Below are 24,359 nucleotides of genomic sequence, written 5' to 3'. Positions count from 1 at the left end.
TTTAGTTTGCTTTCAAGCAGAGGAGGAGAGACCTCCATGAGTTCAAGGGGCAAAAGGCGAACAAGATTGAGCATTCAGAAGGAAAATCTGCAAGACATGGTAGATACACAGTTGCCAATCCCACGCATTGCAAAGTTGCTTGGTGTCAGCCATGGATCATCCATCCATCCATCCATCCATCCATCCCATCCATACATCCATCCATCCATCCATCCATCCTTGGTTGTTTGTTTGTTTGTTTGTTTGTTTGTTTGGTTGGTTGGTTGGTTGGTTATGGCCAAGCAACAATAAAAGGAAGTCTAAGCGGACATTATTAGTAAATGATTGATGGATGTTTCCAATCAATCATTAACTAGTATTGTCCGCTTAGACTTCCTTTTCTTGTTGCAGTTTGGCCATAACCAAATAGCTCCATTCATTCATTCATTCATTCATTCATTCATTCATTCATTCGAGTCCATTGTAAATGGTAAGACAACGGCATAGTTTAGTTTGCTTTCAAGCAGAGGAGGAGAGACCTCCATGAGTTCAAGGGGCAAAAGGCGAACAAGATTGAGCATTCAGAAGGAAAATCTGCAAGACATGGTAGATACACAGTTGCCAATCCCACGCATTGCAAAGTTGCTTGGTGTCAGCCATGGATCATCCATCCATCCATCCATCCATCCATCCCATCCATACATCCATCCATCCATCCATCCATCCTTGGTTGTTTGTTTGTTTGTTTGTTTGTTTGTTTGTTTGGTTGGTTGGTTGGTTATGGCCAAGCAACAATAAAAGGAAGTCTAAGCGGACATTATTAGTAAATGATTGATGGATGTTTCCAATCAATCATTAACTAGTATTGTCCGCTTAGACTTCCTTTTCTTGTTGCAGTTTGGCCATAACCAAATAGCTCCATTCATTCATTCATTCATTCATTCATTCATTCATTCATTCATTCATTCATTCGAGTCCATTGTAAATGGTAATACAACGGTGAAGTTTAGTTTGCTTTCAAGCAGAGGAGGAGAGACCTCCATGAGTTCAAGGGGCAAAAGGCGAACAAGATTTAGCATTCAGAAGGAAAATCTGCAAGACATGGTAGATACACAGTTGCCAATCCCATGCATGGCAAAGTTGCTTGGTGTCACCGAAAGCACTGTATTCTGTTGCTTGAGAGGATTTGAAATTTCTGAGAGATGTCAGACCAGGAAATTGACAGCTTAGTGATGGCGATCAAAGCTCCGATGCAAAATGCGGGCTCTATGCTTGTAATGGGAAGACTAAGGTCATGGGGTCACTGGATACAGTGGAGCAGGGTAGAGGCAGCTATGCACATAGTGGATGGAACTGGGACTCCTTCTCATCTAACGCAGTTAGGATGTGTTGTAAGAAGAAGCTTCTCTGTAAGAGCACCCCTTTCTATGAGGGGCCGTTTAGGACAAAAACAATGTTTTGTCTCTCACACACTACTAAAGACTCACACACACACACAAAATTCAAAAATTGCGCATATACACTATTAAAATGTCACACGCGCATACAATTTTTTTTTTCTCACACGCACACATAAAAGACTAAGGTTGCACATATACACTACTAAAATATCACACACACACAAAGCATACAGACGTACTATTCTGAATGATAGGTCGAAAATGTATGTGTGTGTGTATGTGTGTGAACTAAAACTATGAATGAATGAATAGGGATGAGACTTGAATTTTTCTGTGTGAGAGATTCGTATTTGTTGTGTGAGAGTTGTCACGGCAGAGGCGGGCATGCGTTGATGCCACAGTGAAGTTAGCTTCAAGTTGGATATTGGAGCTCCACGGTGTAAGGGGCGTTTAGCTCAAGGTTGATCCGATTCATGAACTCTCATTTCGGCCAGCCGTTCTCTACCGCTCCCTCGTCGAGCGCTCGGAGGTTCACTTAGGGCTCTACTCCGGCGTTAGAGTAGAGCCCTAAGTGAAGCTCACTTCACTGTGGTATCAACGCATGCGCGATCTGATCTCCAAATTATGCCCCGACAACTCTCACACAGACAAAAACTGAGTCTCTCACACAACAAATACGAATCTCTCACACAGAAAAATTCAAGTTTCATCCCCATTCATTCATTCATTCATTCATTCATTCATTCATTCATTCATTCATTCATTCATTCAGCCTAGTTTTAGTTCACACACACACACATACATTTTCGACCTCTCATTCAGAACAGTATGTCTGTATACTTTGTGTGTATGCGTTACGTGGACCCAACTTGATTTTATGAATTTTGTTATTGCTATTTAACTATTGAACTGACAGAAGCTACACTGAACTTTATAAAAGAAGAAAAAGAAATGTAAAAAGGGAGATGTGATGTATATTGAAAAACATTGTAATTATTTGGTGCTGCCAGTAGGTGGCACTGTGACGTATTGATATATAAGACCAGAAAGTGACAAATAAAAAAGAGAAATGTTTGTTCAGACTACAAACGGCGTCCCGTCTCACTCTGTTAGTTAGTCTTACATGTTATGGTTATGTCAGCGTGCAGCCGTGTGCGCGTGAGCAGATAAACCAGATAGAGAAAAGACAAAGAGTCCTTTTGTCCATTACAAAATGTTCCTTATGAATTTTTTGCAACATTTCTTGTCTATAAACTCACAAGATTCATAGTTTCTTTCACAGAGGACATTTTAGTTCCATTAGTCTTTTTGTTTTTCACAACGTAGCATAAGGTTTTTTTCTATTTTTGTGTATTTATGTTTGTCCTTAACTTGATCTTTTTAGCACATTAGCTCCACTTTACACCAAACTAACTTTTAGCCACATAAAACAGCTGGGGTTTTTTTTTCGATTAGCAGATGAATATGTAATCGCATCTCTAATTAGTTAAATCAAAACCCGTTGGGTAACACTTTATTTGACGGGTTGTGAATAAGACTGACATGACATGGTCATAAACATGACATAACACCTGCCATGAACATGAGTGAGTCTTCATGGATATTTATGACTGTTGTCATAAAGTGTCATTCGGTAAATAATGACACTTTTACTACAAAGTTGACATTATTCAAAATGTCTTTGTTAAAACAACTTGACATTAGCCAAGAAAAATGTGTTATAAAAGTATTACTGATTAAACTTTAGCTTTAATAACATAAAGCTGCATAATTTTAAAGTTTAATCAGTAATACTTTTATAACAAATCTATGTCCGATCATGATTTCTTGGTTAATGTCTAGTTGTCATAACAAAGACATTTTGAACTAGAGTTCAACTAGAGACTAGAGGGGTGGGCACTCCTGGTCCTCGAGGGCCGGTGTCCTGCAACTTTTAGATGCATCTCTACTTCAACACACCTGAGTCAAATAATGAGGTCGTTAGCAGGACTCTGGAGAACTTGACTGCACGTAGGAGGTGATACAGCTGTTGGATTCAGGTGTGTTGGACCAGGGAGACATCTAAGAGTTGCAGGACACCGGCCCTCGAGGACCAGGATTGCCCACCCCTGGACTAGAGTCTAGCTTGAACTCTAGCATGAAGGCCAGCACAGAGGCTAACAAGGAGACTAGATTGGAGGCTAAAGAAAACCTCCTGCATGAAGGATAGCATGGAGGCTAGCATAGAGATCAGCATTGAAGCTAGCATTGACACCAGCATTGAGACTAGCATGGAGGCTAGCATGAAGACTAGCTTTGAGGCTAGAATGAACAATAACATGGAGGCTAGCACAGAGGCTAACATGGAGAATAGCATGCAGGCTAGCTGTCGAACACTTTGAAAACCTCTGGGCTTCACTGAAGATCAAGTTTTGTATTTTGTCGTTTATCATGTAATGATTGATTGGAACATGTCATGTTTACATGAAGAACATGTCAAGGCTGACTGAGAGCAATATTTGCTTTTGTTTAATATTTAAAATGTGGCACGGTTTGAGCCTTCTACTAACAAAATGTGTCCCTTTGACCCTAAGTGCTGCTGTTTAGCCTCGCGTGTCCACAAATGCATCAAAGCAATCAAGGAAAAACCGTAAAAGCAAAGAATCATGGGTGATGAAAGAGGTCTGTGTCTTTAATAAAAAGAATCACATCAGTTTAAATTTTACCGTAGGTTCCTTTTAAAGGTTTCTATTAAACATGTTTTAAACATCAGAATTGTTTTCATTTAATTGAATGGATTTCTGTGAGTTTCAATTTTTGGTTTTAATTTTGCATTTTTAACAAATGCAAATGCTCTTAGATACCCAGCACAGTAAAAATGTTCTTTTTCCAAATAAAAGACATAAAACCCTTTCCTGTTATTATAGAGGGTCGTTTTCACAGCTCAAAAATAGACAAAATGATTCTACTTTCGGGAGCGAGAGCAGATGTGAATTCTTGTAGATTGGAAAGAAAACAGTTTTAAAAAAAACATCAGCCTGAAAACAAGGACGAGTCGCTCTTTCTTCATTTAATTAGTTTTATTTAATCAAGTTTACAATCAAGTTTTCCCTTGAGCAAAATTCACTGCAAGCTTGCGCACTGCAGAAAATGTACCAATTATTTTTAGTCCAGTTTCTAGTTCAAGTCTCTCAGTTCACTTGAGAGCGATGAGATGTTGAAGTTCCTCTGCATGCAGATGACGGCGCAGATCAGTGTCCGTGTTGTGATTGGACAGATCGGTGTCCCTCCTGTGGTTGGTGGCTTCCTGTCCAGCAGGAAGTTGTGAACAGAGTTTAAAAGCTGCTGCAAGACTGCAGACGTTCACAGGAAGCTGGACCAGCAATGGCTCTGCTGAAGGTTCTGCTGCTGCTGGTGTGGCTGGGTGAGACAGACACACTGGACACACTGGAGACATTTCCACTGGTTCCAGGGAGGCTGCTGCTCTCTGTGCCTCTCAAACCTCCCTCTGATTATGTTTCAGACGGAAACTTCTTTGCATATAAATTGTGATGCTTTTTAATCTTTAACTGTTTATCCTTTTTCTGTTCCAGCAGCCATGTTTGTACCTGATTTCTGAGTGAAGTCCTCTTTTTTCCTTCTTCAGGTGTTTCAGTGAACTCAGTTGTGTCTCTGCAGAAGAGAATAATTGGAGGTCATGACTGCGATGACAAGGAGCGTCTTTATCATGTTCGACTGGAGAGCAGCAGCGGGCAGAGAAGGCCCCGCTGTGGAGCATCTCTGATCCACCCTGAGTGGATCTTGACTGCAGCTCACTGCTTTATGTCGGAGACAGGGTGGTAGGAAAGAGATATTAACACAGTCTTATCTGCAGATGATCAGGTTTTCTGTGTGTTCATTATATTTAACGGTTTTTGCAGGTATAACGTAGCAATGTTAAAAGTTCATCCACGGACTGCTACACATCAGAATCAGGTAATCCGAGAGCCTCCTGTGACCTATACTACTGGTAAGGACCACGACATCATGTTGCTGAAGCTTCGGAGGCGAGTAACAGATGTCCCACCCGTTCGGCTTCCAAATTGCGACAATCGTCTTAAAATGTAAGTTTTTCTCAGATTAAAAACATGACTTCAGGTTTTCTGTCTCCACTCCTCCAGTCCTGCTGCCTCTGCTTCAGCACAGCTGAGTCAGGTAATCAGGCCACCAGCAGAACCAGAACCTGTTTAGCTCAGGTGTGTTGGACCAGAGACACATGTAAAGGATGCAGGACGCCATAACTGAGGACTGGAGGTGGACAGTCCTGTGTCTGCGGATGGAATCCTTCGCGATTTATTTTCTGTTCTTTCAATGTGCTTATTAACAATTAACTTTCTACATTGTTATCTTGTATTTTTACATTTTATTCTTATTGTGTTTTAGAGGCGACACAGTTCAGCTGGCAGGAGAGGGAGGAACGATGACCGGCCCCAATAACGAGCGAAGTGAGAGAAATATTGAAGTCATGAGAATAAAATCTTTGTTTCTGCCTCTACAGAGAAGGTCGAGTGAATAACATGTTTATGATGCTCATGTTTCTCTACAGTAAGAAGACCTAATGTTTCACCACGTCTTCAGTGTGTCGACATGCAAGTTATTGCTGTTTCCTGCATCGAGCCGAGAAGTGGGCATGTGTTTGATACTGAAGCAGCAAGCAAGGATGCATGTCTTGTACGTTTGTTTCTTCAGTGTCTCTCTAAGGTGATTTAAAGACTTTGCTGTCTTATAAAACAAATAAATGTATTGATGTACATTTTTCTACAGGGTGACTCTGGTTCAGGAGTGATCTTCAACGACATGATTTATGGCGTCATTTCTCAAGGTGGACTAGACTATGCGTGTCAGACTCCAGTTGCTGTCATGGATGTCTGTGAATACATGGATTGGATAAAACAAACAACTGGGCTTAAATAAAACCAAAACTATCATGAAATTAAATTCTCATCAAATTTCCTCTCAGATATAATTTTATAGCCGTGTCTTCATCAGTTTGTCTCACAGGTTTGTAGAATTAGGATGAATTAATAGTTTAGTTTTTTTCTCACTTGACCTTGACCTCCCTAATGGAGCTTTCTCTTTCTCAGAAATGAAAAATAAATCAACAAATGAATGTAAAAGAAACATTTTTTTGTCTTTATTTTACAGCAGAAATGAATAAAAACGTAGGTCTGAGGTTGACGTTAGAAAAACTGTTTCTATTTATATTTTCATAATTGTCCTCGCAAAAGCGGGGAAAAAACCCGCCTCGCCCCTAAACACAGAAATGTTTCAGCTGCACAGAAAACTTCTGACTTTAACCTCATCGTTCTGCTAAAGGCCCGGTTCGCTACAGGCAGTCTGAGTCGGTCCACCGACAGATAGAAAGAATATATGTCTTTAAATCAGACTTCCTGATATAAGACATGGTACTAAGATGTCACCGCGACGCATCTCAAAGCCCCGGTACCAGGTGGAACCACCTGGTACCACCTGCAGACTGTTGGCTCTGCATCTCCTTAATGTTTCTAACAGGCGGGTTAAAGCCGCTGCTGATGGGATATTGCTCCAGTTTTGTTCAACCCTGTAAAAACCTGTAACACATAACAAACACACCAGCTAGCTAGCACTAGCCAACCTGGCGTTGTTACGGTAATGTTATACAACGCAAAGCACAAACACCCTAGATGCCGGCAGACAGCCAAGTGAACACAGTTAGCTAGCTAGCAAACATGCTAGCTAGCTAGCTAACACAGTTAGCTAGTGGCTATTGCTAGCTAGCAGTAGCTAGCAGTAGCTAGCTAGCAATAGCGACCCTGTCGTTGGTACGGTGATGTTACGGTATTTCCATTTCTTGATTTTCTAAAAAAAAAAAAAATGCGGTTTGCATTACATGAAAATCTTTGAGATTAACCCGTGAGACACAAAGTGCACTGAATTCAGAGAATGACCCACACGACACTTTACAGTGTTTTAATTCTCAAACTGTTCACCATGTAGCCGTTCATGTACAGTGACAGAAAGCTTTTTTATGTTAAATTTGTGGAAGCTACCATTAATTAGTTTGACCTGTTTTTAAATATTTTCTTAAAACTTCTCTTTCATTCCAAATTTTGACTTTTAAATTGTTTTTCATTTTTGAACTTTTTATTTCATGTTTCCTTGTTAAAAATGTGACGTTTTGTTATTTTTAAGTTATTAGGATTTCATGACTTGTTAACTGTTGTATTATGTGACTTCTGTTTCGTTATTTTTGTGTGCAGCTCTTTGGTCTTGTTGGAGTCTAAAGATCATGAATAGGATCTCCAGAGCTGCAGAGTTTAGATGCTGCATGTTCATTTCTGCTGTAAAATAAAGACAAAATCTGAATAAATAAATACCTTCTGGTGTTCCTCTTCATGTGACTTAAAACTCATGTCATGTTTTGAGACCCAGTTCAGGGAAAATATCAACTGAACAAACTGAACCATGAATGTAAAGGCAATCAGCCAGGAAATGTTTCTTTATTTTCATTTATTGATTTAGTTTTCATTTCTGAGAAAGAGAAAGCTCCATTAGGGAGGTCAAGGTCAAGTGAGAAAAAAACTAAACTATTAATTCATCCTAATTCTACAAACCTGTGAGACAAACTGATGAAGACACGGCTATAAAATTATATCTGAGAGGAAATTTGATGAGAATTTAATTTCATGATAGTTTTGGTTTTATTTAAGACCAGTTGTTTGTTTTATCCAATCCATGTATTCACAGACATCCATGATAAAAGTTGGATCCTGACATGCACAGTCTATTGCACCTTGAGAAATGACGCCATAAATCATGTCGTTGAAGATCACTCCTGAACCAGAGTCACCCTGTAGAAAAATGTACATCAACACATTTATTTATGTTGTGGAGCAGAAAAGTCTTTTCATCGCTGTAGAGAGACACTGAAGAAACAAACTTACAAGACATATATCCTTGTTTGGTGCTGCGGTTTTGAACACATGCCCACTTCTCGGCTCGATGCGGGAAACATCAACAACTTGCATGTCGACACACTGAAGACGTGGTGAAACATTAGGTCTTCTTACTGTGGAGAAACATGAGCATCATAAACATGTTATTCACTCGACCTTCTCTGTAGAGGCAGAAACAAAGATTTTATTCTCATGACTTCAATATTTCTCTCACTTCGCTCGTTATTGGGGCCGGTCATCGTTCCTCCCTCTCCTGCCAGCTGAACTGTGTCGCCTCTAAAACACAATAAGAATAAAATGTAAAAATACAAGATAACAACGTAGAAGGTTAAGTGGGTAACATTTTATTTGACAGGTTGTGAATAAGACTGTCATGTTTTTTATGACAAGTCATAAAAATTCATGAAGACTTACTCGTGTTTATGACAGTGTCATGTCAGTCTTATTCATACCCCGTCAAATAAAGTGTTACCATTAATTGTTATGAAGAACCAAGAAAGAACAGAAAATAAATCCATGAAGGATTCCATCCGCAGACACAGGACTGTCCACCTCCAGTCCTCAGTTATGGCGTCCTGCATCCTTTACATGTGTCTGGTCCAACACACCTGAGCTAACCAGGTTCTGGTTCTGCTGGTGGCCTGATTACCTGACTCAGCTGTGCTGAAGCAGAGGCAGCAGGACTGGAGGAGTGGAGACAGAAAACCTGAAGTCATGTTTTTAATCTGAGAAAAACTTACATTTTAAGACGATTGTCGCAATTTGGAAGCTGAACAGGTGGGACATCTGTTACTTGTCTCCGAAGCTTCAGCAACATGATGTCGTGCCTCGGTAAGTGGTCGGCATAAATGACAGGATCGTACACGATTACCTGTTCCTGCTGTGTAGCAGTCCGTGGATGAACTTTTAACATTGCTACGTTATACCTGCAAAGAACGTTAAATATAATGAACACACAGAAAACCTGATCATCTGCAGATAAAACTGTGTTAATATCTCTTTCCTACCACCCTGTCTCCGACTTAAAGCAGTGAGCTGCAGTCAAGATCCACTCAGGGTGGATCAGAGATGCTCCACAGCGGGGCCTTCTCTGCCCGTTGCTTCTCTCCAGTCGAACATGATAAAGACGCTCCTTGTCATCGCAGTCATGACCTCCAATGATTCTCTTCTGCAGAGACACAACTGAGTTCACTGAAACACCTGAAGAAGGAAAAAAGAGGACTTCACTCAGAAATCAGGTACAAACATGGCTGCTGGAACAGAAAAAGGATAAACAGTTAAAGATTAAAAAGCATCACAATTTATATGCAAAGAAGTTTCAGTCTGAAACATAATCAGAGGGAGGTTTGAGAGGCACAGAGAGCAGCAGCCTCCCTGGAACCAGTGGAAGTGTCTCCAGTGTCTCCAGTGTGTCTGTCTCACCCAGCCACACCAGCAGCAGCAGCAGAACCTTCAGCAGAGCCATTGCTGGTCCAGCTTCCTGTGAACGTCTGCAGTCTTGCAGCAGCTTTTAAACTCTGTTCACAACTTCCTGCTGGACAGGAAGCCACCAATCACAGGAGGGACACCGATCTGTCCAATCACAACACGGACACTGATCTGCGCCGTCATCTGAGGAAATGTAACATCTCATCATTCTAAAGAAACTTGAAAAACGTTCTTGTTCCTTTGACAGATTATTTTACTAAAAATCAAACATCCCGTTTCTTATAACTTGAATAATTAGCCAATGAAACATGAACTTTTTCATCAATAATAAGAAGTTGACTTAAAACTAGCAGCTCCTCTATTTTGCTGAAAAGTTATTTGTTAGTTAGCTTTGCCTTATCTCAAGTGAATTGAGAGATTTGCGCTACAAACTAGACTAGACTAAAAATAAGCCTGTGAACTGTTTCTGCAGTGCACAAGCTTGCAGTGAGTTTTGCTCAAGGGAAAACGATAGTAAACTTGGCTAAAAGGTAGTTTGATGTAAAGTGGAGCAAATGTTAAAACAAAGATCAAATTAAGGACAAACATAAATACAAAAAAATAGAAAAAAGCCCTTACACTACTTTGTGTTAAACAAAAAGACTAATGGAACTAAAATGTCTTTTGTAAAAGAAACTATGAATCTTGTGATTTTATAGATAAGAAATGTTACAAAAAATTCATAAGGAACATTTTGTAATGGACAAAAGGACTCTTTGTCTTTTCTCTATCTGGTTTATCTGCTCACGCGCACTCAGCTGCATAACTGTAACATTTAAGACTGGTGACAGTCACACATAAAAAAATCTGAGGAAGGCAGGCCAACACCTTAGAGAGGGAGCAGAATGAGGAGAAAATAAAACACAACTTGTGTTATAATCTTTGCTTCACTTGGTGTCACAGCTAAAGTGGAGTCCGGCGCTGGACGGTGAATGTCATTCTTTATCTGTCCCATTAGTATGACATGTAACATTTGATCATTTTCTACATAAAATGAGTATTTAACCAGAGCTCATTATTTCTCAATTTAACAACACTGGGATTTTAGTCGAGTCCTGAAACTGGTAAACGGACCTGGTCGGACCTGGAGGGGAAAATGGGTGAACTGCAAGATCTCTGACATCAATTTTCTTCCTCTCTACCTCGAGAAGAAAACATTTGTTTAAAAATTATGATAATATCTCTAAAGAAAATGAGAACCAGATAGCTTTTTATTCCACTCCCACAAAAAGAATGCAAGATATTACTTTCATAAATATGCATGTACTTTTCCCTGTAATAACTTTCTTTAAAAGAAATTGGTGCTGCCAGTAGGTGGCACTGTGATGTATTGATATATAAGACCAGAAAGTGACAAATAAAAAAGAGAAATGTTTGTTCAGACTACAAACGGCGTCCCGTCTCACTGAAATGTTCCAATGGGATTAATTTTAAAGGTGACTTCATGTATTGTTACTGCTACACTAGGGAACGCCCTCTTTAAGGCGTAGCTTAGATAAAAATCGATAAAAGGAATCAGAAACTGGTCCATCGCCATGTTTCTTTACGAGACAACATATAAAAATAGTGTCTAACAGTGCTGCATTTTGGTCTTAATAAATGGGATGGATGATTTCAACTCGCTGATTCTTCAAGAACCTCATACATTATGAACCAAGCTGGAGAAAGGATCATCTACAACAATATAATATAACTCTTCATCCACTGTTAGAAGACCAAATGTTATTGTATTAAAACTTAAAGATGGAATAGATTTGTTGTTCAAGATCCACTTTTGAAAATCTTTGTAAAAATATGAATGAAGTTGCAATTGAAAGTTGCTGAATGACACTTCATGACTCAGCATTCTTGAAGACTCCTTCATGTTGATGACAGGTGTTATGTCACGTTTGACAGTCTTATCCACACCTCTTCAAATAAAGTGTTATCAAATATATTCATATGAATATTTTTCTGTTTTTGTTTAGCAAAACTCTGTGTAACATTGTGATGACCAATAGGTAAAGTGATTAGGACTAATAAGCTCTTTATGACATGTGATCATAAGAACAACGTTAGTTTTGTTGGGGTTTAGAACTTTTTAATGAACTTAAGCAACATAACGAATCAGAAAAAAGCATTTCCAATGATAATATAAACACGTCCAGGTGTCCCGTCAAATATTCTAAGCACAACTTGGATCACCGATGGAATGCTTGGAATGTGATTTGATTTGGCTTTTTTGTAAATTGCCTACAATTAATGTCATTTATTTATTGTGAAATTACACAATAAATACATAAATAAACTGAATTCAATTGGAACAATGACAGAACTTCATACAGAAATAATTTTAAAAAAAAAAGACTGGTAAAAACGCTCAATTCATTTCTTTAGTAGCTCAAAGTGCTACTAAAAGCATCACTTTGAGCAGCTTTTAGTATGAAGGGTGATTTATAAATAAAATGGATTGATTGATAATGACATCGTTACTAATAATGCTATAATGTTCTCATCAATAACAACAGCAATAATAACATAAATAATAATAATCATCATCTTCCTCTTCATCTGTATCATACATCAAGATATGGTTGTTGTTTTTTTTTGAGTGAAGACCGTATTTGTGTAGTAGATGGAAACGTTCAGAGTTTGGACATTAAACACTAATTCCATAGTCAAGCTATAATTTCACAGACTGAGAAGGAAAAAACATTTTCCTGATATTACAAAGTCCATTAGAAAACAACCAAAAAGTTTTATAATATTTTATAATAAATACAAACACAGAAGAAAAGTAACACTAAGAAAAACATAACTCCTACTAAACACGGAAATGAACAGCAAACCTAAGTTGTACAAATGAAACTGATGAGAATGTATATAAACCCGGGAAGGTTTGTACTTGATCAAGTACTGAGTAACTGATCAAATTATCAATCATTTAATATTTAAAAATTACATCATCAGATGGACCAAAAATATAAAATGAAGTGGAAAGGTTGGCATTTTAAGGACCAAAATGACAATAATTCATATAAGTAACAAAAAAAATTACATAATTTCCAAACCAGTTTCCTTCAATATAAAACTCATGAAATTCCAACAGAAACTGAAGGTGTGTGTCTGTGTCTGGTGAATATTTGGTTAAAACCTGCTTGTTTTTGAGAATCCAGAAATTTCACTCAAGTAAGAGTAGCGATCCTTCACAATAAAATCACCGAAATAACAGCAAAAAGTGCAGCGTAGTGAATATGTGTCACATACATGTTGGATACGAAAAGACTTTTTAGTTTTAAGTCTTTTAAAGGCTTAAACCAGAATGAACTAAACACAACAGGAACAATTCAGGAAGGTTCACACCAGAATAACTTACAAAAACAGACCTACAAGGGAAAAAATGGTCTTTGAAACGCCTTGCCTCAAAAAGTCCGTTGCTCATCAGGTTTTGCCAGGCCAGTCCATGTCTAGCTTCACAGTTTATTCTTTAGTCCCCAAGATTAGTTTTTTCACTTTGGATTAGTCCTGTCTTGTTCTTGTACCAGGGTTTTGGTTTTCTTACTCATCCTCGTTTCATTTGTGCAATTTTGGTTTGTCGTTTAGTAGGTGTTATGTTTTTCTTAGTGTTGCTTTGTAATAAAACGTTGTCTAACGATATTCTCGGACGATAATGTTAATTTTAAGAGTGGATATGTGATGCTGGCTTCTAAGGAGTAATATTTAAAAGATTTTGTTCATGTGCTTACAGATTAGCAGCCGTTCTTTTGTTGAACGGCAACCCAAAGGTTTTAAGCCTGCACACAAATATACGGTGCAGCTGCTCTCAAAGATGACATTAAAAGCCCAATGGCGCCATCTAGAAGTCGTCGTCTCAGTATTGTTGAATATTTTATTGATGCTGCTATTTCTCAAACAAGATTGAAATCGAGTCAAAAGTAGGCCTGTCGCCATAAACAACAAATCAATTAGTCGCATAATAAATGAAAATGATGGACCTCATTTTAATTTATTGTTTCTTCCTGCCTTTTTCTCTTTCTATTGATGACACTGGATGAAAAGAGGCTCACTGACCCCTCACTTCCTCATTTCCTCAGTGTAAGAGAGGAGTGAACTATTGCATCAGGTAGTCGGATAATCCCGTCTTCTCTATCTAAATCTATTGATTATTGAAGGGCAATATAGTATACAGACTTCATAATCTGTGCTCTTTTGGTTGAATGTAGTTTTTATTTCTTTGGTTTTATGTTGTGTTTAATTTTTATTCCAGTGCCTTTTTTTGTTAACGGATACTGAGAGTCCATTTTATTTTTTGTTTATGCCGTGTTCCAGCGTTAAGTGTTCTTTTGAAAATAAACCCCATTTACTTTTGGCAGGATATCGCTTGCATTATCATGTCACTACCATTACATCAGTTTAAAATGGACTTCAAACAATATTATCGTTTATCGCAATAATCTTTGAGACAATTAATCGCTCAGCTAAATTTGTTATCGTGACAGGCCTGGTCAGAAGATGTTTTTGACCAACTGTTCCTTTGTCATCATGACAGTGTTTTCAAATACAGCTAAACATCTGTTGCTGCGCAGTCCCATGACTCTCCTAGCGCCTATTCTGCAATGTGAAATCAGTGTAAGAAATTAAATCTCAACATATATTTTTAAACTAGCGTTTTTTTATGTTTATCTTGCAGCGCCTCGAATACAAAACACGCTTTTACAACTCTGTCTCAAAAGGTTTTATCCAATGTTTAAATAAAAAAGTACATTATATCACATTTACTGCATTTTGCATAATCAAAACGCAAGCACAGCGCTTTGCTCACATGTTGTCTATTTTAATATATCATGTGCAGAAGATGCTGGTAAGCCTAAATGTACTTTTCCGTTGCACAACCTAGCTTCGGATAAAGATTATTTGATGAATTTATCAGCAAAATTCAGTAAATAAATAATTGCAGTCTGCCCCTTGTACACGTCTGTTTTACTGAGCCAAGTGTAATTCACACTTCATCCACCAGAGAGGTATCAAAACAATTCTAATAGCATCATTAGTGTGAGAGGAATTATGTCTGACCCAACATTTGTGACAGTCATACACACCTGATTGTGCTCACAGTGAAAGAGGTGTGAACAGTTAGCTTTAAAAGTCCATAATTGGTAAGGCTGTGTTCTGGATCTAGAAGAATTTACACCTCCTTTTCCAACAAATCCAGCCTGCCTTATTTCTTTAATTAAAATATTACTTGCTTAGTTTATCGTTGAACACTTAAAAAATAAAAAAATAAAAATCACAGTTGTTTTTATAAGTATATTTTGTGACATATGAGTACTTTCGAGGTGACCATTTTGGCCCAAGTTTCGACACTGCTGACCTAAAGCAAGCTTTAGAATTAGCTTGACAGCAAAAATACATCTAATGTTTTTTTGTAAATAAATTAAAACAGACAGAATTGTTTAGTTTACGTTCATTGAGGAGCTATAAAATAAATGCACATTTAAAAAAAAAATAGAACATTTTATGTATTATATTGTCTGTAACTTACAAAAGTCGCAGTTGCCTGTTTGAAAATTGACAATATAAAATTAATTTATTAAATAAAATGACCTCAGACTTACGTAGCACTTTTCAATACTCAGGTTTCTCAAAGGCGCTTTTTAATTTTGTTTTCCGACTTTATTTTAACTATGAAGTGTTTAAATACGTATTTATTTTATGTCACATTTTCGCACTCTGCATAGCTGACATGTTCAGAAAAGGGCGTTATTTCCTGCCACGTAACGGCGCCTGCGCATTACAAGGCTGGTGATTTGGCGACGTGTACCCGGTGTGTGGAAGTGTTTAGGTTTCTTACCTCCGCCGGGAACTGTCCGTTACAAGATCCCCGGAAAGCCCCTAAAAACGCAAAGCATGGGAGCGTCTCAGAGCGTGGAGATACCAGGCGGAGGCTCAGAGGGCTACCACGTCCTCCGGGTGAGTTTGAATCACCCGTAGCCTGCTAGCTGTTAGCTTAGCATCCGGGTAGAAGGGAGAGGGTTCCTGGCTTGGAGAATTGATGAGAGGCCGGGGTCCGTCTCTGCGGCCTCCGTGTGGAAAACCCACAACATCATTTTAAGGAACTGCCGCGTGTTTTAGAGTCATACGTGTCTGCTGTCGTCTGGAGCGCTCATGTTGGATGTCTCCGGGTAAATCTTTAGTAGGTATTCCAGCCGGAAGCTGGGCATCAGCAGGGCTGGAGGCAGCTAAAGCTCCGGAGAGGAATGACAGCTGCGTTTGAGTCTGCATCCATTATCGGACGTTGCAGTTTTAGCGGTGAAGCCCAACTTGACAGTTAAAGCCGCGCGCCTCAATTTAGCTCATTAAAACTGAGTTATGGACACTCTCGAGTTGGATTCGCCCAACCAGAAAGAAAGCCAATAACTTGTCTCATACTTCATAAACATTCACAACAAAGATTTAAGAGCTTGGCCTCTAAACAAAAGTCCCACTTGACAGACTTGTTTTTTGTGAATTTTGATCTGACAAAACTAAAGGATTTGTTCCTTTTTTTTTTTTTTAAAAGTGTGTGTGTCCAGACCAGGGGTGCCCAAAGTCGTGTCCTCAAGGGCCTGCACGTTTCAGCTCTCTCCCTGCTGGTGGTAACAACCTTTTCAGCGTGTCAATGTTCTTCTAAAACCCTTCTAACGAGCCATCATTGGATCCAGGTGCGTTAAACCAGGGAGAGAACTAAAACGTGCAGGATGCCGGGGCCCTCTGAGGAACCCAGTTTGGGCACCTGATCCAGACGCTAAGTCTGTCTCTCATGTTCGGCACAGGTTCAGGAGAACTCACCAGGGCATCGGGCAGGACTGGAGCCTTTCTTTGACTTCATCGTCTCCATCAACAACAACAGATTGGTGAGAAGCGTAACTCATCGCCTCCTGCAGAGCAAATTCTCAGCCATGATAAACTCAAAACTCAATTGGGAGACTTCTCTGTGCTATGTATTAATTTGTATTTATTTCGGTGTTTCACTTGTAGCTCAGTATATTATAGTCATTTTTTTTCCCCGGCTGGTTTGCTGTTGTACATTTAAAGAAAACTGCCGTTCAAAAACAATCGTCCGTGTGCACGTGCTTGTGGCACAAAAGGCAACTGATCCGATTATTTTTGAGGATGTGCGTTTGTGTCTTTCCCTCTTTTCGTGTACAATGTGTGTACTTACAACCAAATTCCTCCTTTAAATATGTTTGTGTTCTGCTGCTCCAGCTGAGGTGTAGCTGTAGTCTTTATTTTCATGTGTCGTACACTCTTACAGGTGTTTGGTCCACCTGAGCTTACAAGACGCAATAAAAACGTATACAAACAAGATGCATGTAATTAGACTGCGTGGGCCTCAGTTACATTCAGTTGTAATAAAACACATGGAGGCAGTTTATGAAGAGAACCAGGACTAAGATATTCCACACAGCCTTAAAATGTCTTAAATTTATGGGGTAGAAACTGTCAGTTGACCTTAAATATCTCAATCACAAATCTTACATTTTGCCGTGGCAGGACCATTAATTGTCATATGTAGTTTTCTGTCACGCAAAGGTCCGACTCGCGCGCAGACGATTTTCATTTGTGGCTCGAGGCGGCTGCCTCTCCAAAACTCAATCGAGTCGCGAGAACGGTCACCTGCAGCAGTCTGGCAGGAAGTTCTGGCGAGGTTGGTGCCGCAGGTGGGAAAAAGTGATCGGGTGAAATGGGCGAGAAGGAGCGTGCCGCTTTCAGCCTGCTTGACCGTCTTCTCGAGTCGTTTTGAATGACTTTGTCTGTCGTTAAGTTCTTTTAGTCAAGTTATGTTCACACCAATAACACACTTATAGTTTTATAGCCACGGTTACAATAAATGTTTGTCTAGTTTACCCCTTTTTTTTGTCTCTAAAACTTGGGATGTTCTCCCCGTGAGCGTGTCATTCACGGGTTTTGCCGAGTCATTTGGCCATCTTCTTTCACCTCCGTCTCATTTTCCTCCAGAACAAAGACAACGACACCTTGAAGGACTTGCTCAAGGCCAACGTGGAGAAACCAGTAAAGATGCTGGTGTACTCGTCAAAGACCCTGGAGCTGCGGGAGACCACGGTGACTCCCAGCAACCTGTGGGGAGGCCAGGGTTTGCTCGGGGTGTCCATCCGCTTCTGCAGCTTCGAAGGGGCCAACGAGAACGTGTGGCACGTCTTGGTAGGTAGCCGCAGAAACACCCGGGGAAGTATCATCGTCCGAGCCGATGTGATCCAACAAGTGGTTTTACTGTCTGAAACAGGAAGTGGAGCCCAACTCCCCAGCGGCCCTCGCCGGCCTGCGGCCGCACACCGACTACATCATCGGAGCCGACACGGTTATGAACGAGGTTGGCTGTCGGTTCTTCTCGTAGCCATTAGTCGAACCTTCGCTTCTATTTTTACGCTTCATCTGATATCGTTGTTTCCGTGGCCGTCTTTAGTCAGAGGACCTGTTCTCTCTGATAGAGAGCCACGAGGGAAAGGGCCTGAAGCTCTACGTCTACAACACAGACACAGACAACTGCAGGGAGGTGGTCATAACGCCCAACGGTTCCTGGGGAGGCGAGGGCAGGTACAACACACACGCAGCCACCTCAACGTTCCACTTCCTGTTAAGATCTCAGGCTACCTTGACTTTGTTTTCCCCCGATCTCTCTAGCCTTGGATGCGGCATCGGCTACGGATACCTCCACAGGATTCCCACCCGTCCCTTTGAGGAAGGGAAGAAGATCAGCTTCCCTGCAAACTCTTCTTCAGAGCCAGTCAGTCCCCTGAAAGACGGATTCACAGAGGTGAGGACGGTTCTCATACGGTTCAGTTCTTACAGGCGGCAACTCAGAATAGCCACACAGCTGATTGAATATGAACGGTTTTCCAAAAGTATTTGTCCCACTTCAGCTTTATTCTAAGACAACCAAACGTTGAATACTGTTCCAGTAGCATGGATAGAAGTTGGTGGTAATGTTCAATATTCAAGGGATTTGAATACTTCTGAAATGTACTGTAGCTTAAAAAAATCACTATTTTAAGTTAACTGCTATGCTGATGACAGCTTCACTGTCAAATGGGTCTATACAAGGAGAATCCTGAAACAGACTCCAGTACTAAGTACTTATAAAAAAAACCTGACATTTATTGTAAACTTGAGGGACATTTTCTGTTTTCCTGATGCACCTTTTTCTTAACTATGCCCCACAAATCTGAAACAAACTTCCAGAAAACTGCAAAGATGCCAAAATACCGACTTCCTTTAAGTCGAGGCTAAAAACTAACCTGTTGCCTTTGATTCGTGACAGCTGGAACATTGATGAATATGTTTGTTGTATGTTTGCGTTATGATTTCAATGACGGCATTTGACAAAACGAAATGTTTATTGCTTGTTTCTCAAATGTACGTTTGGGGCACGGGGAGTACATTTCTTCCAAAAAAACTCAGAATTTTGAGATTAATTTCAGGAATGTTCTAGAAAAACAAGAACATTTCTGAGTTTGAAAAGCTGCAAATTTTCGACTTTTGACAGTCAGAAATGTTCAACTTTTAATCGAATTGGACTTTTTTTTTTTTTCGTAGCAATGCTTCCGACTTTTTCTAGAAAGTTTCTGAGATCTCAAAATTTCTGATGGAAATTTATTCTTCCCTCTTTTTTTTTTTTTTTTCTATCTCCACTGGCCCTAATAACCCATCTTACAAATGTGCTAAACAAATAAATCTGACTTTCCTCCTTTTAGGTCCAGCTTTCGGCTGTAACTCCTCCTTCCTCCACGCCTGTCGTCTCATCCGGCCTTGAAGATGCTCTGTCCGGCCTGTCCATCAGCTCCGCTCCGCCCACCATGCCTAGTGAGCTGCAGACGGGTATCGCCTTTGTTTTCACTTGGCGAGCTGGATATTTGGTCCACTCTGCATTTTGGTTCCTGACGTTCCGTGTTTCTCTCCTCCTCCAGGCTTGCCCACGGTCCCTCTCTTCCCCTCCGCCTCCAGCTCCTCCTTCGCTCCCCTCCCTCCACTGAATCCTGCCGCCGCCGGTTTTAACCCAGCCACAACGCTACCAGGTAGGTGATTGAAAGTGAATTTGCTTATCTGAAACGCTAATTTAGAAAAAACTCCCGGTTCTCAAAGTTTCTGCACTTAGGAGGAGTTGGGTTTTCAGCCATAACCAAATAGATGTATTTCTCAAAACTGTAATGGGAAAACTTTTTCTTTTTCTTTTTTTTTTGCGCATCACACAAGTCATGTGATCGACAGCCGGATGTTACTACTGGCAAAAACCATGAAGACGACGACAGGAAGTAGTCTTCTCTGTTTGTCGCTGCCAGGATATTTAATGACTTGTTGCATGAACAAGCTTTCTCACTTGTGATTGTAATTTACTTAGATGAAACACCACAATTGCGAAATTATCTTTTTGTGATATTAGCATAATATTGACAAAGATTTATGCAGATTTGTTCTGGAAACCCAGCCAGTGTGAGAAATGGATGGCGTGTGATGTGTCCGTCCTCAGGTCTCATGCCTCTCCCAGGAGGGCTGCCTCCACTCCCCAACCTCCCCAACCTGAACCTGCCGCTCCCGGACCTCAGCGCCGTCTCCCTGGCAACCTCCAGCTCCATACCCACAGCAGCAGGAATGACAGGTGAGTTTACAGAAAAAACAGGCTCTCTGTTTTCTATCTGTTGTTTTTCTTTTTTAAATATTAAATCATTTTAATTCTAAACAAATCTGAACTAATTAAAGTTATTTTAAAAAATATCTTTGACAGTGCCCCCTCTGGCTCAGCTGCCCCCCCTGTCCCTACCAGGTCTGGGTCAGTTCCCTCCCCTGCTCCCCAACCCCTCTCTGCCCTTCGTGCCCGCCTCTAGCGTCGCCGCCCCCGTCACGGTCACGGCGACGCCGGCGACCGTCCCGGCCGCCATCGCCACCACAGAGGCAGACGCCACAGAACCCTCGGCCCCCACGGATACAACACTACCACCGTCGTAATGTCGCCGCGAAGCTTTTAACGCAGCCGGTTCTTCTCTCTTTCTCCCATCTGTCTTTCTGTGGTTTTTCTATTTATTTGGCCAGGAGAGAGCAGGCAGCGAGACGCAACAATGGCCGACGCCCCAGTTAGAGCTGAGGCAAGGAGACGGGATGGTAGTTCTAGATCAGTCCGACGTGTCTGTGCTGCCGGATTGTCATTCAGCAGAACTGGTAGCGCCGGAGCTTGTCAAAGCTACTGTACAGAGAAGATTGCTTCACACTTCTGCAGTAAATAGTTTTTTGGGTTTTTTTCACTTTTTCCTAACTGGTTTACCTTTGCCAACCCTCCTTTTTTTTAATATAACCATTACATGTAAATGGGGCTGGATGATGAGCAGAATTTCTTTTGACTATGAAGTGGGACGACTATCTCCTCCACTGCTGTATTAAAAAAACAAAAAACATCTACACAACTATAAACATGATTATTTTGCCCTGTTTTCCAGCTCCATTGTTCAGCCTTTTTATTAGCAGCTGACAAACCCCCCCCCAACGCAACATTAGACTGATTAAATTACTAATTCTGAAGTTTTCCAGAATGAATCTGCATCATTTTGCACCACTTTTGTTTGTGTTTTTTGAAATGATTAGAGTCCCTTTGTATGTCCCCACATATAGGCAGAACTCTATATTACACAGTATGTCAGCAAACAGGTTGAAAGGTCACGGTTCTTGCTGCTGGCTTACCCACCCCAGAGCCCTGTTTGGGTCGGTCACAGTTGCAGTACAGTCTCTGTAAAAACTTTAGAGAAAACGTCTGCAGAATGCACGGTGCAAGCAATAAAGCCAAATGAGTTTTACAAACTGTGCCTTCGTCTCAGTGCTCACTCTTATTGATTTGTATGGTCCGTCAATGTTTAACTTTTCCAACTTGAGAAGTTTGAGTCGGTGGAGGAAAAAACCCTGACAAACCAAAAGTTTTAGTGCATTCTTACATAGAAAATGACAAGTCATTTTAAAAAGTCTCAAACATTCATACAGGATTTTAAAGTTTTGCATATTTTAAAGATTGCTTCAATTTCACTTCAGATTTGTTCAGATATTCATTCAGATTTTGTTCTATAATTTTGTTTTCTAGGTATTTTCCCAGACTAAATTCATTGGTTTTTCCCTCCAAATCCTGAACTTTTTTGTTTCCTTCCACATCCTAGTTCTAATCTTAAAACTAGATTTTTTGTGTGTGTGGTCCTAGTTTTTTTTTTTATCTAACCTTACATTAATTTTCCTAATTAAATGTTCAAGATCTGAAAGTAGCAACTTTAATGAGCTCAGTGTGTGCAGTGCCTCCTAGTGGCCATGAATAGAGTTGTACATTTGTTCAAAATTCATAAGATTAAAGATGATCGGCAGATATTTGCGTCCATCTGCTCTTATTTCTACATTCATTCAATAGCAGCACCGTTTTGACTTTATCAGCAGCTGTATGAAAGCGGACAAAAATAAAGCTGATAAACTCATTAAGTAGAAGTTTGAGTAGAATCTATAGTAGCTTTCTGCAGTCACATTTACTCACGAATAGTGTAAACCTGGACTTTTTATCCAACATCTGTTTGAATGACTGTACTGTGAAGCGCTTTGTATTCTTAGTGCTTCATAAAGCGCTATTTAGTGGTCTGCTACCTTTAAAATCCAAATTGCACTTTTTTTTTGCCCCAAAGATGCCTGATTAAATTTCATTTAGAACCACGTGTTATTTATTTTTGGGAGAAAATGTATAATTAAAAAAATATATGATATAGGAAATTTATTTTATAAGAACCACACATTTATTTATTTTAGGTTTAAGAATAAAGGGAAAATGTAACACTTTAGGAAAAAAAGACGATGTAAACATTTCCTTTATGTTGATACTTCAGGAAAATTGTGGGAACAAAATCTCCAAACTGACCAACAAAAAAAGAAATGGATCGAAAAAATATATATTACTGCTACTTTTTGTGTAATTCTATTATGGAAATTCATTGGAGAACACATGAATTTATCTCTCAATTTTAAAAACATTGATTCTTTACCGTTTTCAGCCAAAATTATGAGGAGCGACCCAAAAAGCCACAGAGGTTGCAGATGCCTGCTCCGTTTCTCCGATCGATCAGCCGGTTGTTCACACGGATCCAGCGTCTGCAGCAGGTCACTTCCTGTTTCCACTCGCCTGCTTAATATGAGGACTTGCAACAGAAACCATGCAATCAACGGTCCACAGCCGCTACATGCTAATTCAGGAAGAAGGACTGTTGCAAGTCAATCTAGTGGTTGGATATATACAGTGACGTGCGGTCAGGGGAGGCAGGTGAGGCAGTGCCTCACCAGCCATCATGGAAAGAAAGAAAATATATAATCATAAAGTAATTTAAATTGTTATATTCATCCGGTGGTTTGTACTCAAAAATATTTATTTTTCATGTAGCTTCACCAATTTCGATTTTTATTTGTTCAAAATCGTTGAATTTTCTTATTTTCCCATTCAAATGCTTGGAAGCGATGCCGGTGAGGCAGCAGAGAGCTCTGCCTCACCTTGGATTGCGCAACCCCTGGCTCTGCGCTGGCTGCTAAGCGGAGAGAGCAAGTTGCTGTACGGCGTCAATAAAATGGTTTAAACAAATTTAATATGTGAACTTATTTCCAATAATTTAGCTTATGTATATAATGTACAGTGCTTTTTGTCACCAACTGTGTTTGTGTAACGTGTTTCGTGTAATGAGCGATTATAAACGGCAGAGAACAGGTTCGAGGTGAGGCAGGCAGTTCTCTTGCCTCATGGCAGGGGGCGCTCAAGATCCCAGACGTTCGTCTTGTTCACTCCTCAACTGCCGAGTAAGTGACAGCGAGCTAGGCTAAACGATTCGGGAAGCAAGTCAAGTGCAGCGATAGATTATAATAGAGATAGTGATTTTTTTCCTCTCGCTTATCCCGACTTTCGACATGGATGACTACATTACAACACTAAAAAAGTTTTCTCAAGTGGACTTTCAATCGAAGCAGGAGATAATAACCAAAGGAAGACCAACGCCGGAGCTGAAAGGTTTGTATGTGTAAGGATGCAGAAGTGAAACATAACCTGTAAACTGCTGTCAATCTATGCATCTATTTGCAAATCTGATTCTGATGACGTCAGTGCCTCACCAGCTATGAACCTCACCGCACGTCACTGGATATATATACACACAAGATGGTGAAACAGAAAAGATGACTAGTTATCAGTCCATATTCAAACATGCACCTCTTTTAAAATGTTATATTTGACAACTGTGTGCATTATTTATTAGTTTACCTAGTGTAAATGTGATTTATTTATATTTTAAAATGACCTACACAGCCAAAATGTACATAATTGTGAAAAAAAAAAAAATCAAGCCGTTTTGATTTGTGTTAATCAAGCTCGTTTACTCACTGCTTAATGTGCTAATGCCAGAGAAACACCGTTTATCCGCCATAATCAGTGGCAATATGAACTAGTCTTAGCATTCATGGTAGGGTACATTTTAGTAAACAAGCAGCCAATCAGAGCTTCTCCTGGCTCTGATTGGTCGTTTCTGACTTGGTG

General features: G+C 40.0%; 3 protein-coding genes across 5 annotated transcripts; 2 read left to right on the top strand and 1 right to left on the bottom strand.

Moving 5' to 3' along the window:
* Positions 1-4,551: 4,551 nt before the first annotated feature.
* LOC116722153 (kallikrein-5-like) lies at positions 4,552-7,071 on the top strand. The gene is made up of 6 exons (XM_032566334.1): positions 4,552-4,782; positions 5,005-5,197; positions 5,279-5,461; positions 5,781-5,842; positions 5,944-6,068; positions 6,162-7,071. The coding sequence occupies exons 1-6, from the start codon at positions 4,743-4,745 to the stop codon at positions 6,309-6,311; spliced, it is 753 nt and encodes a 250-aa protein (XP_032422225.1). The 5' UTR covers positions 4,552-4,742; the 3' UTR covers positions 6,312-7,071.
* Positions 7,072-7,869: 798 nt separating this feature from the next.
* LOC116722152 (kallikrein 1-related peptidase b27-like) lies at positions 7,870-11,668 on the bottom strand. Of its 2 annotated transcripts, XM_032566332.1 has the most exons (6): positions 9,755-11,668; positions 9,340-9,532; positions 9,073-9,258; positions 8,547-8,608; positions 8,321-8,445; positions 7,870-8,227 (listed from the first exon to the last, which is right to left on the bottom strand). In XM_032566332.1, exons 1-6 carry the CDS (start codon positions 9,795-9,797, stop codon positions 8,078-8,080), a joined length of 759 nt encoding a protein of 252 aa, XP_032422223.1. In that variant the 5' UTR covers positions 9,798-11,668; the 3' UTR covers positions 7,870-8,077. The 2 variants fall into 2 exon arrangements, with proteins under 2 accessions (XP_032422223.1, XP_032422224.1); XM_032566333.1 differs by lacking the exons at positions 7,870-8,227; positions 8,321-8,445 and adding an exon at positions 8,982-9,015 and having other exon boundaries at positions 9,126-9,258.
* A 3,894-nt stretch (positions 11,669-15,562) lies between these two features.
* LOC116722135 (Golgi reassembly-stacking protein 2-like) lies at positions 15,563-21,627 on the top strand. 2 transcript variants are annotated; one of them, XM_032566310.1, is made up of 10 exons: positions 15,563-15,748; positions 16,591-16,671; positions 17,777-17,980; positions 18,063-18,149; positions 18,243-18,373; positions 18,461-18,593; positions 19,531-19,639; positions 19,744-19,851; positions 20,304-20,432; positions 20,559-21,627. In XM_032566310.1, the coding sequence occupies exons 1-10, from the start codon at positions 15,686-15,688 to the stop codon at positions 20,777-20,779; spliced, it is 1,266 nt and encodes a 421-aa protein (XP_032422201.1). In that variant the 5' UTR covers positions 15,563-15,685; the 3' UTR covers positions 20,780-21,627. The 2 variants fall into 2 exon arrangements, with proteins under 2 accessions (XP_032422201.1, XP_032422200.1); XM_032566309.1 differs by having other exon boundaries at positions 15,564-15,748; positions 19,531-19,654.
* Positions 21,628-24,359: the final 2,732 nt, after the last annotated feature.

This window comes from Xiphophorus hellerii, chromosome 6 (assembly GCF_003331165.1).
Source record: "Xiphophorus hellerii strain 12219 chromosome 6, Xiphophorus_hellerii-4.1, whole genome shotgun sequence".
NCBI lineage: Eukaryota > Metazoa > Chordata > Actinopteri > Cyprinodontiformes > Poeciliidae > Xiphophorus > Xiphophorus hellerii.
Note: the sequence above shows the minus strand (reverse complement) of the source record. Positions and strands in the feature narration are given on the sequence as shown.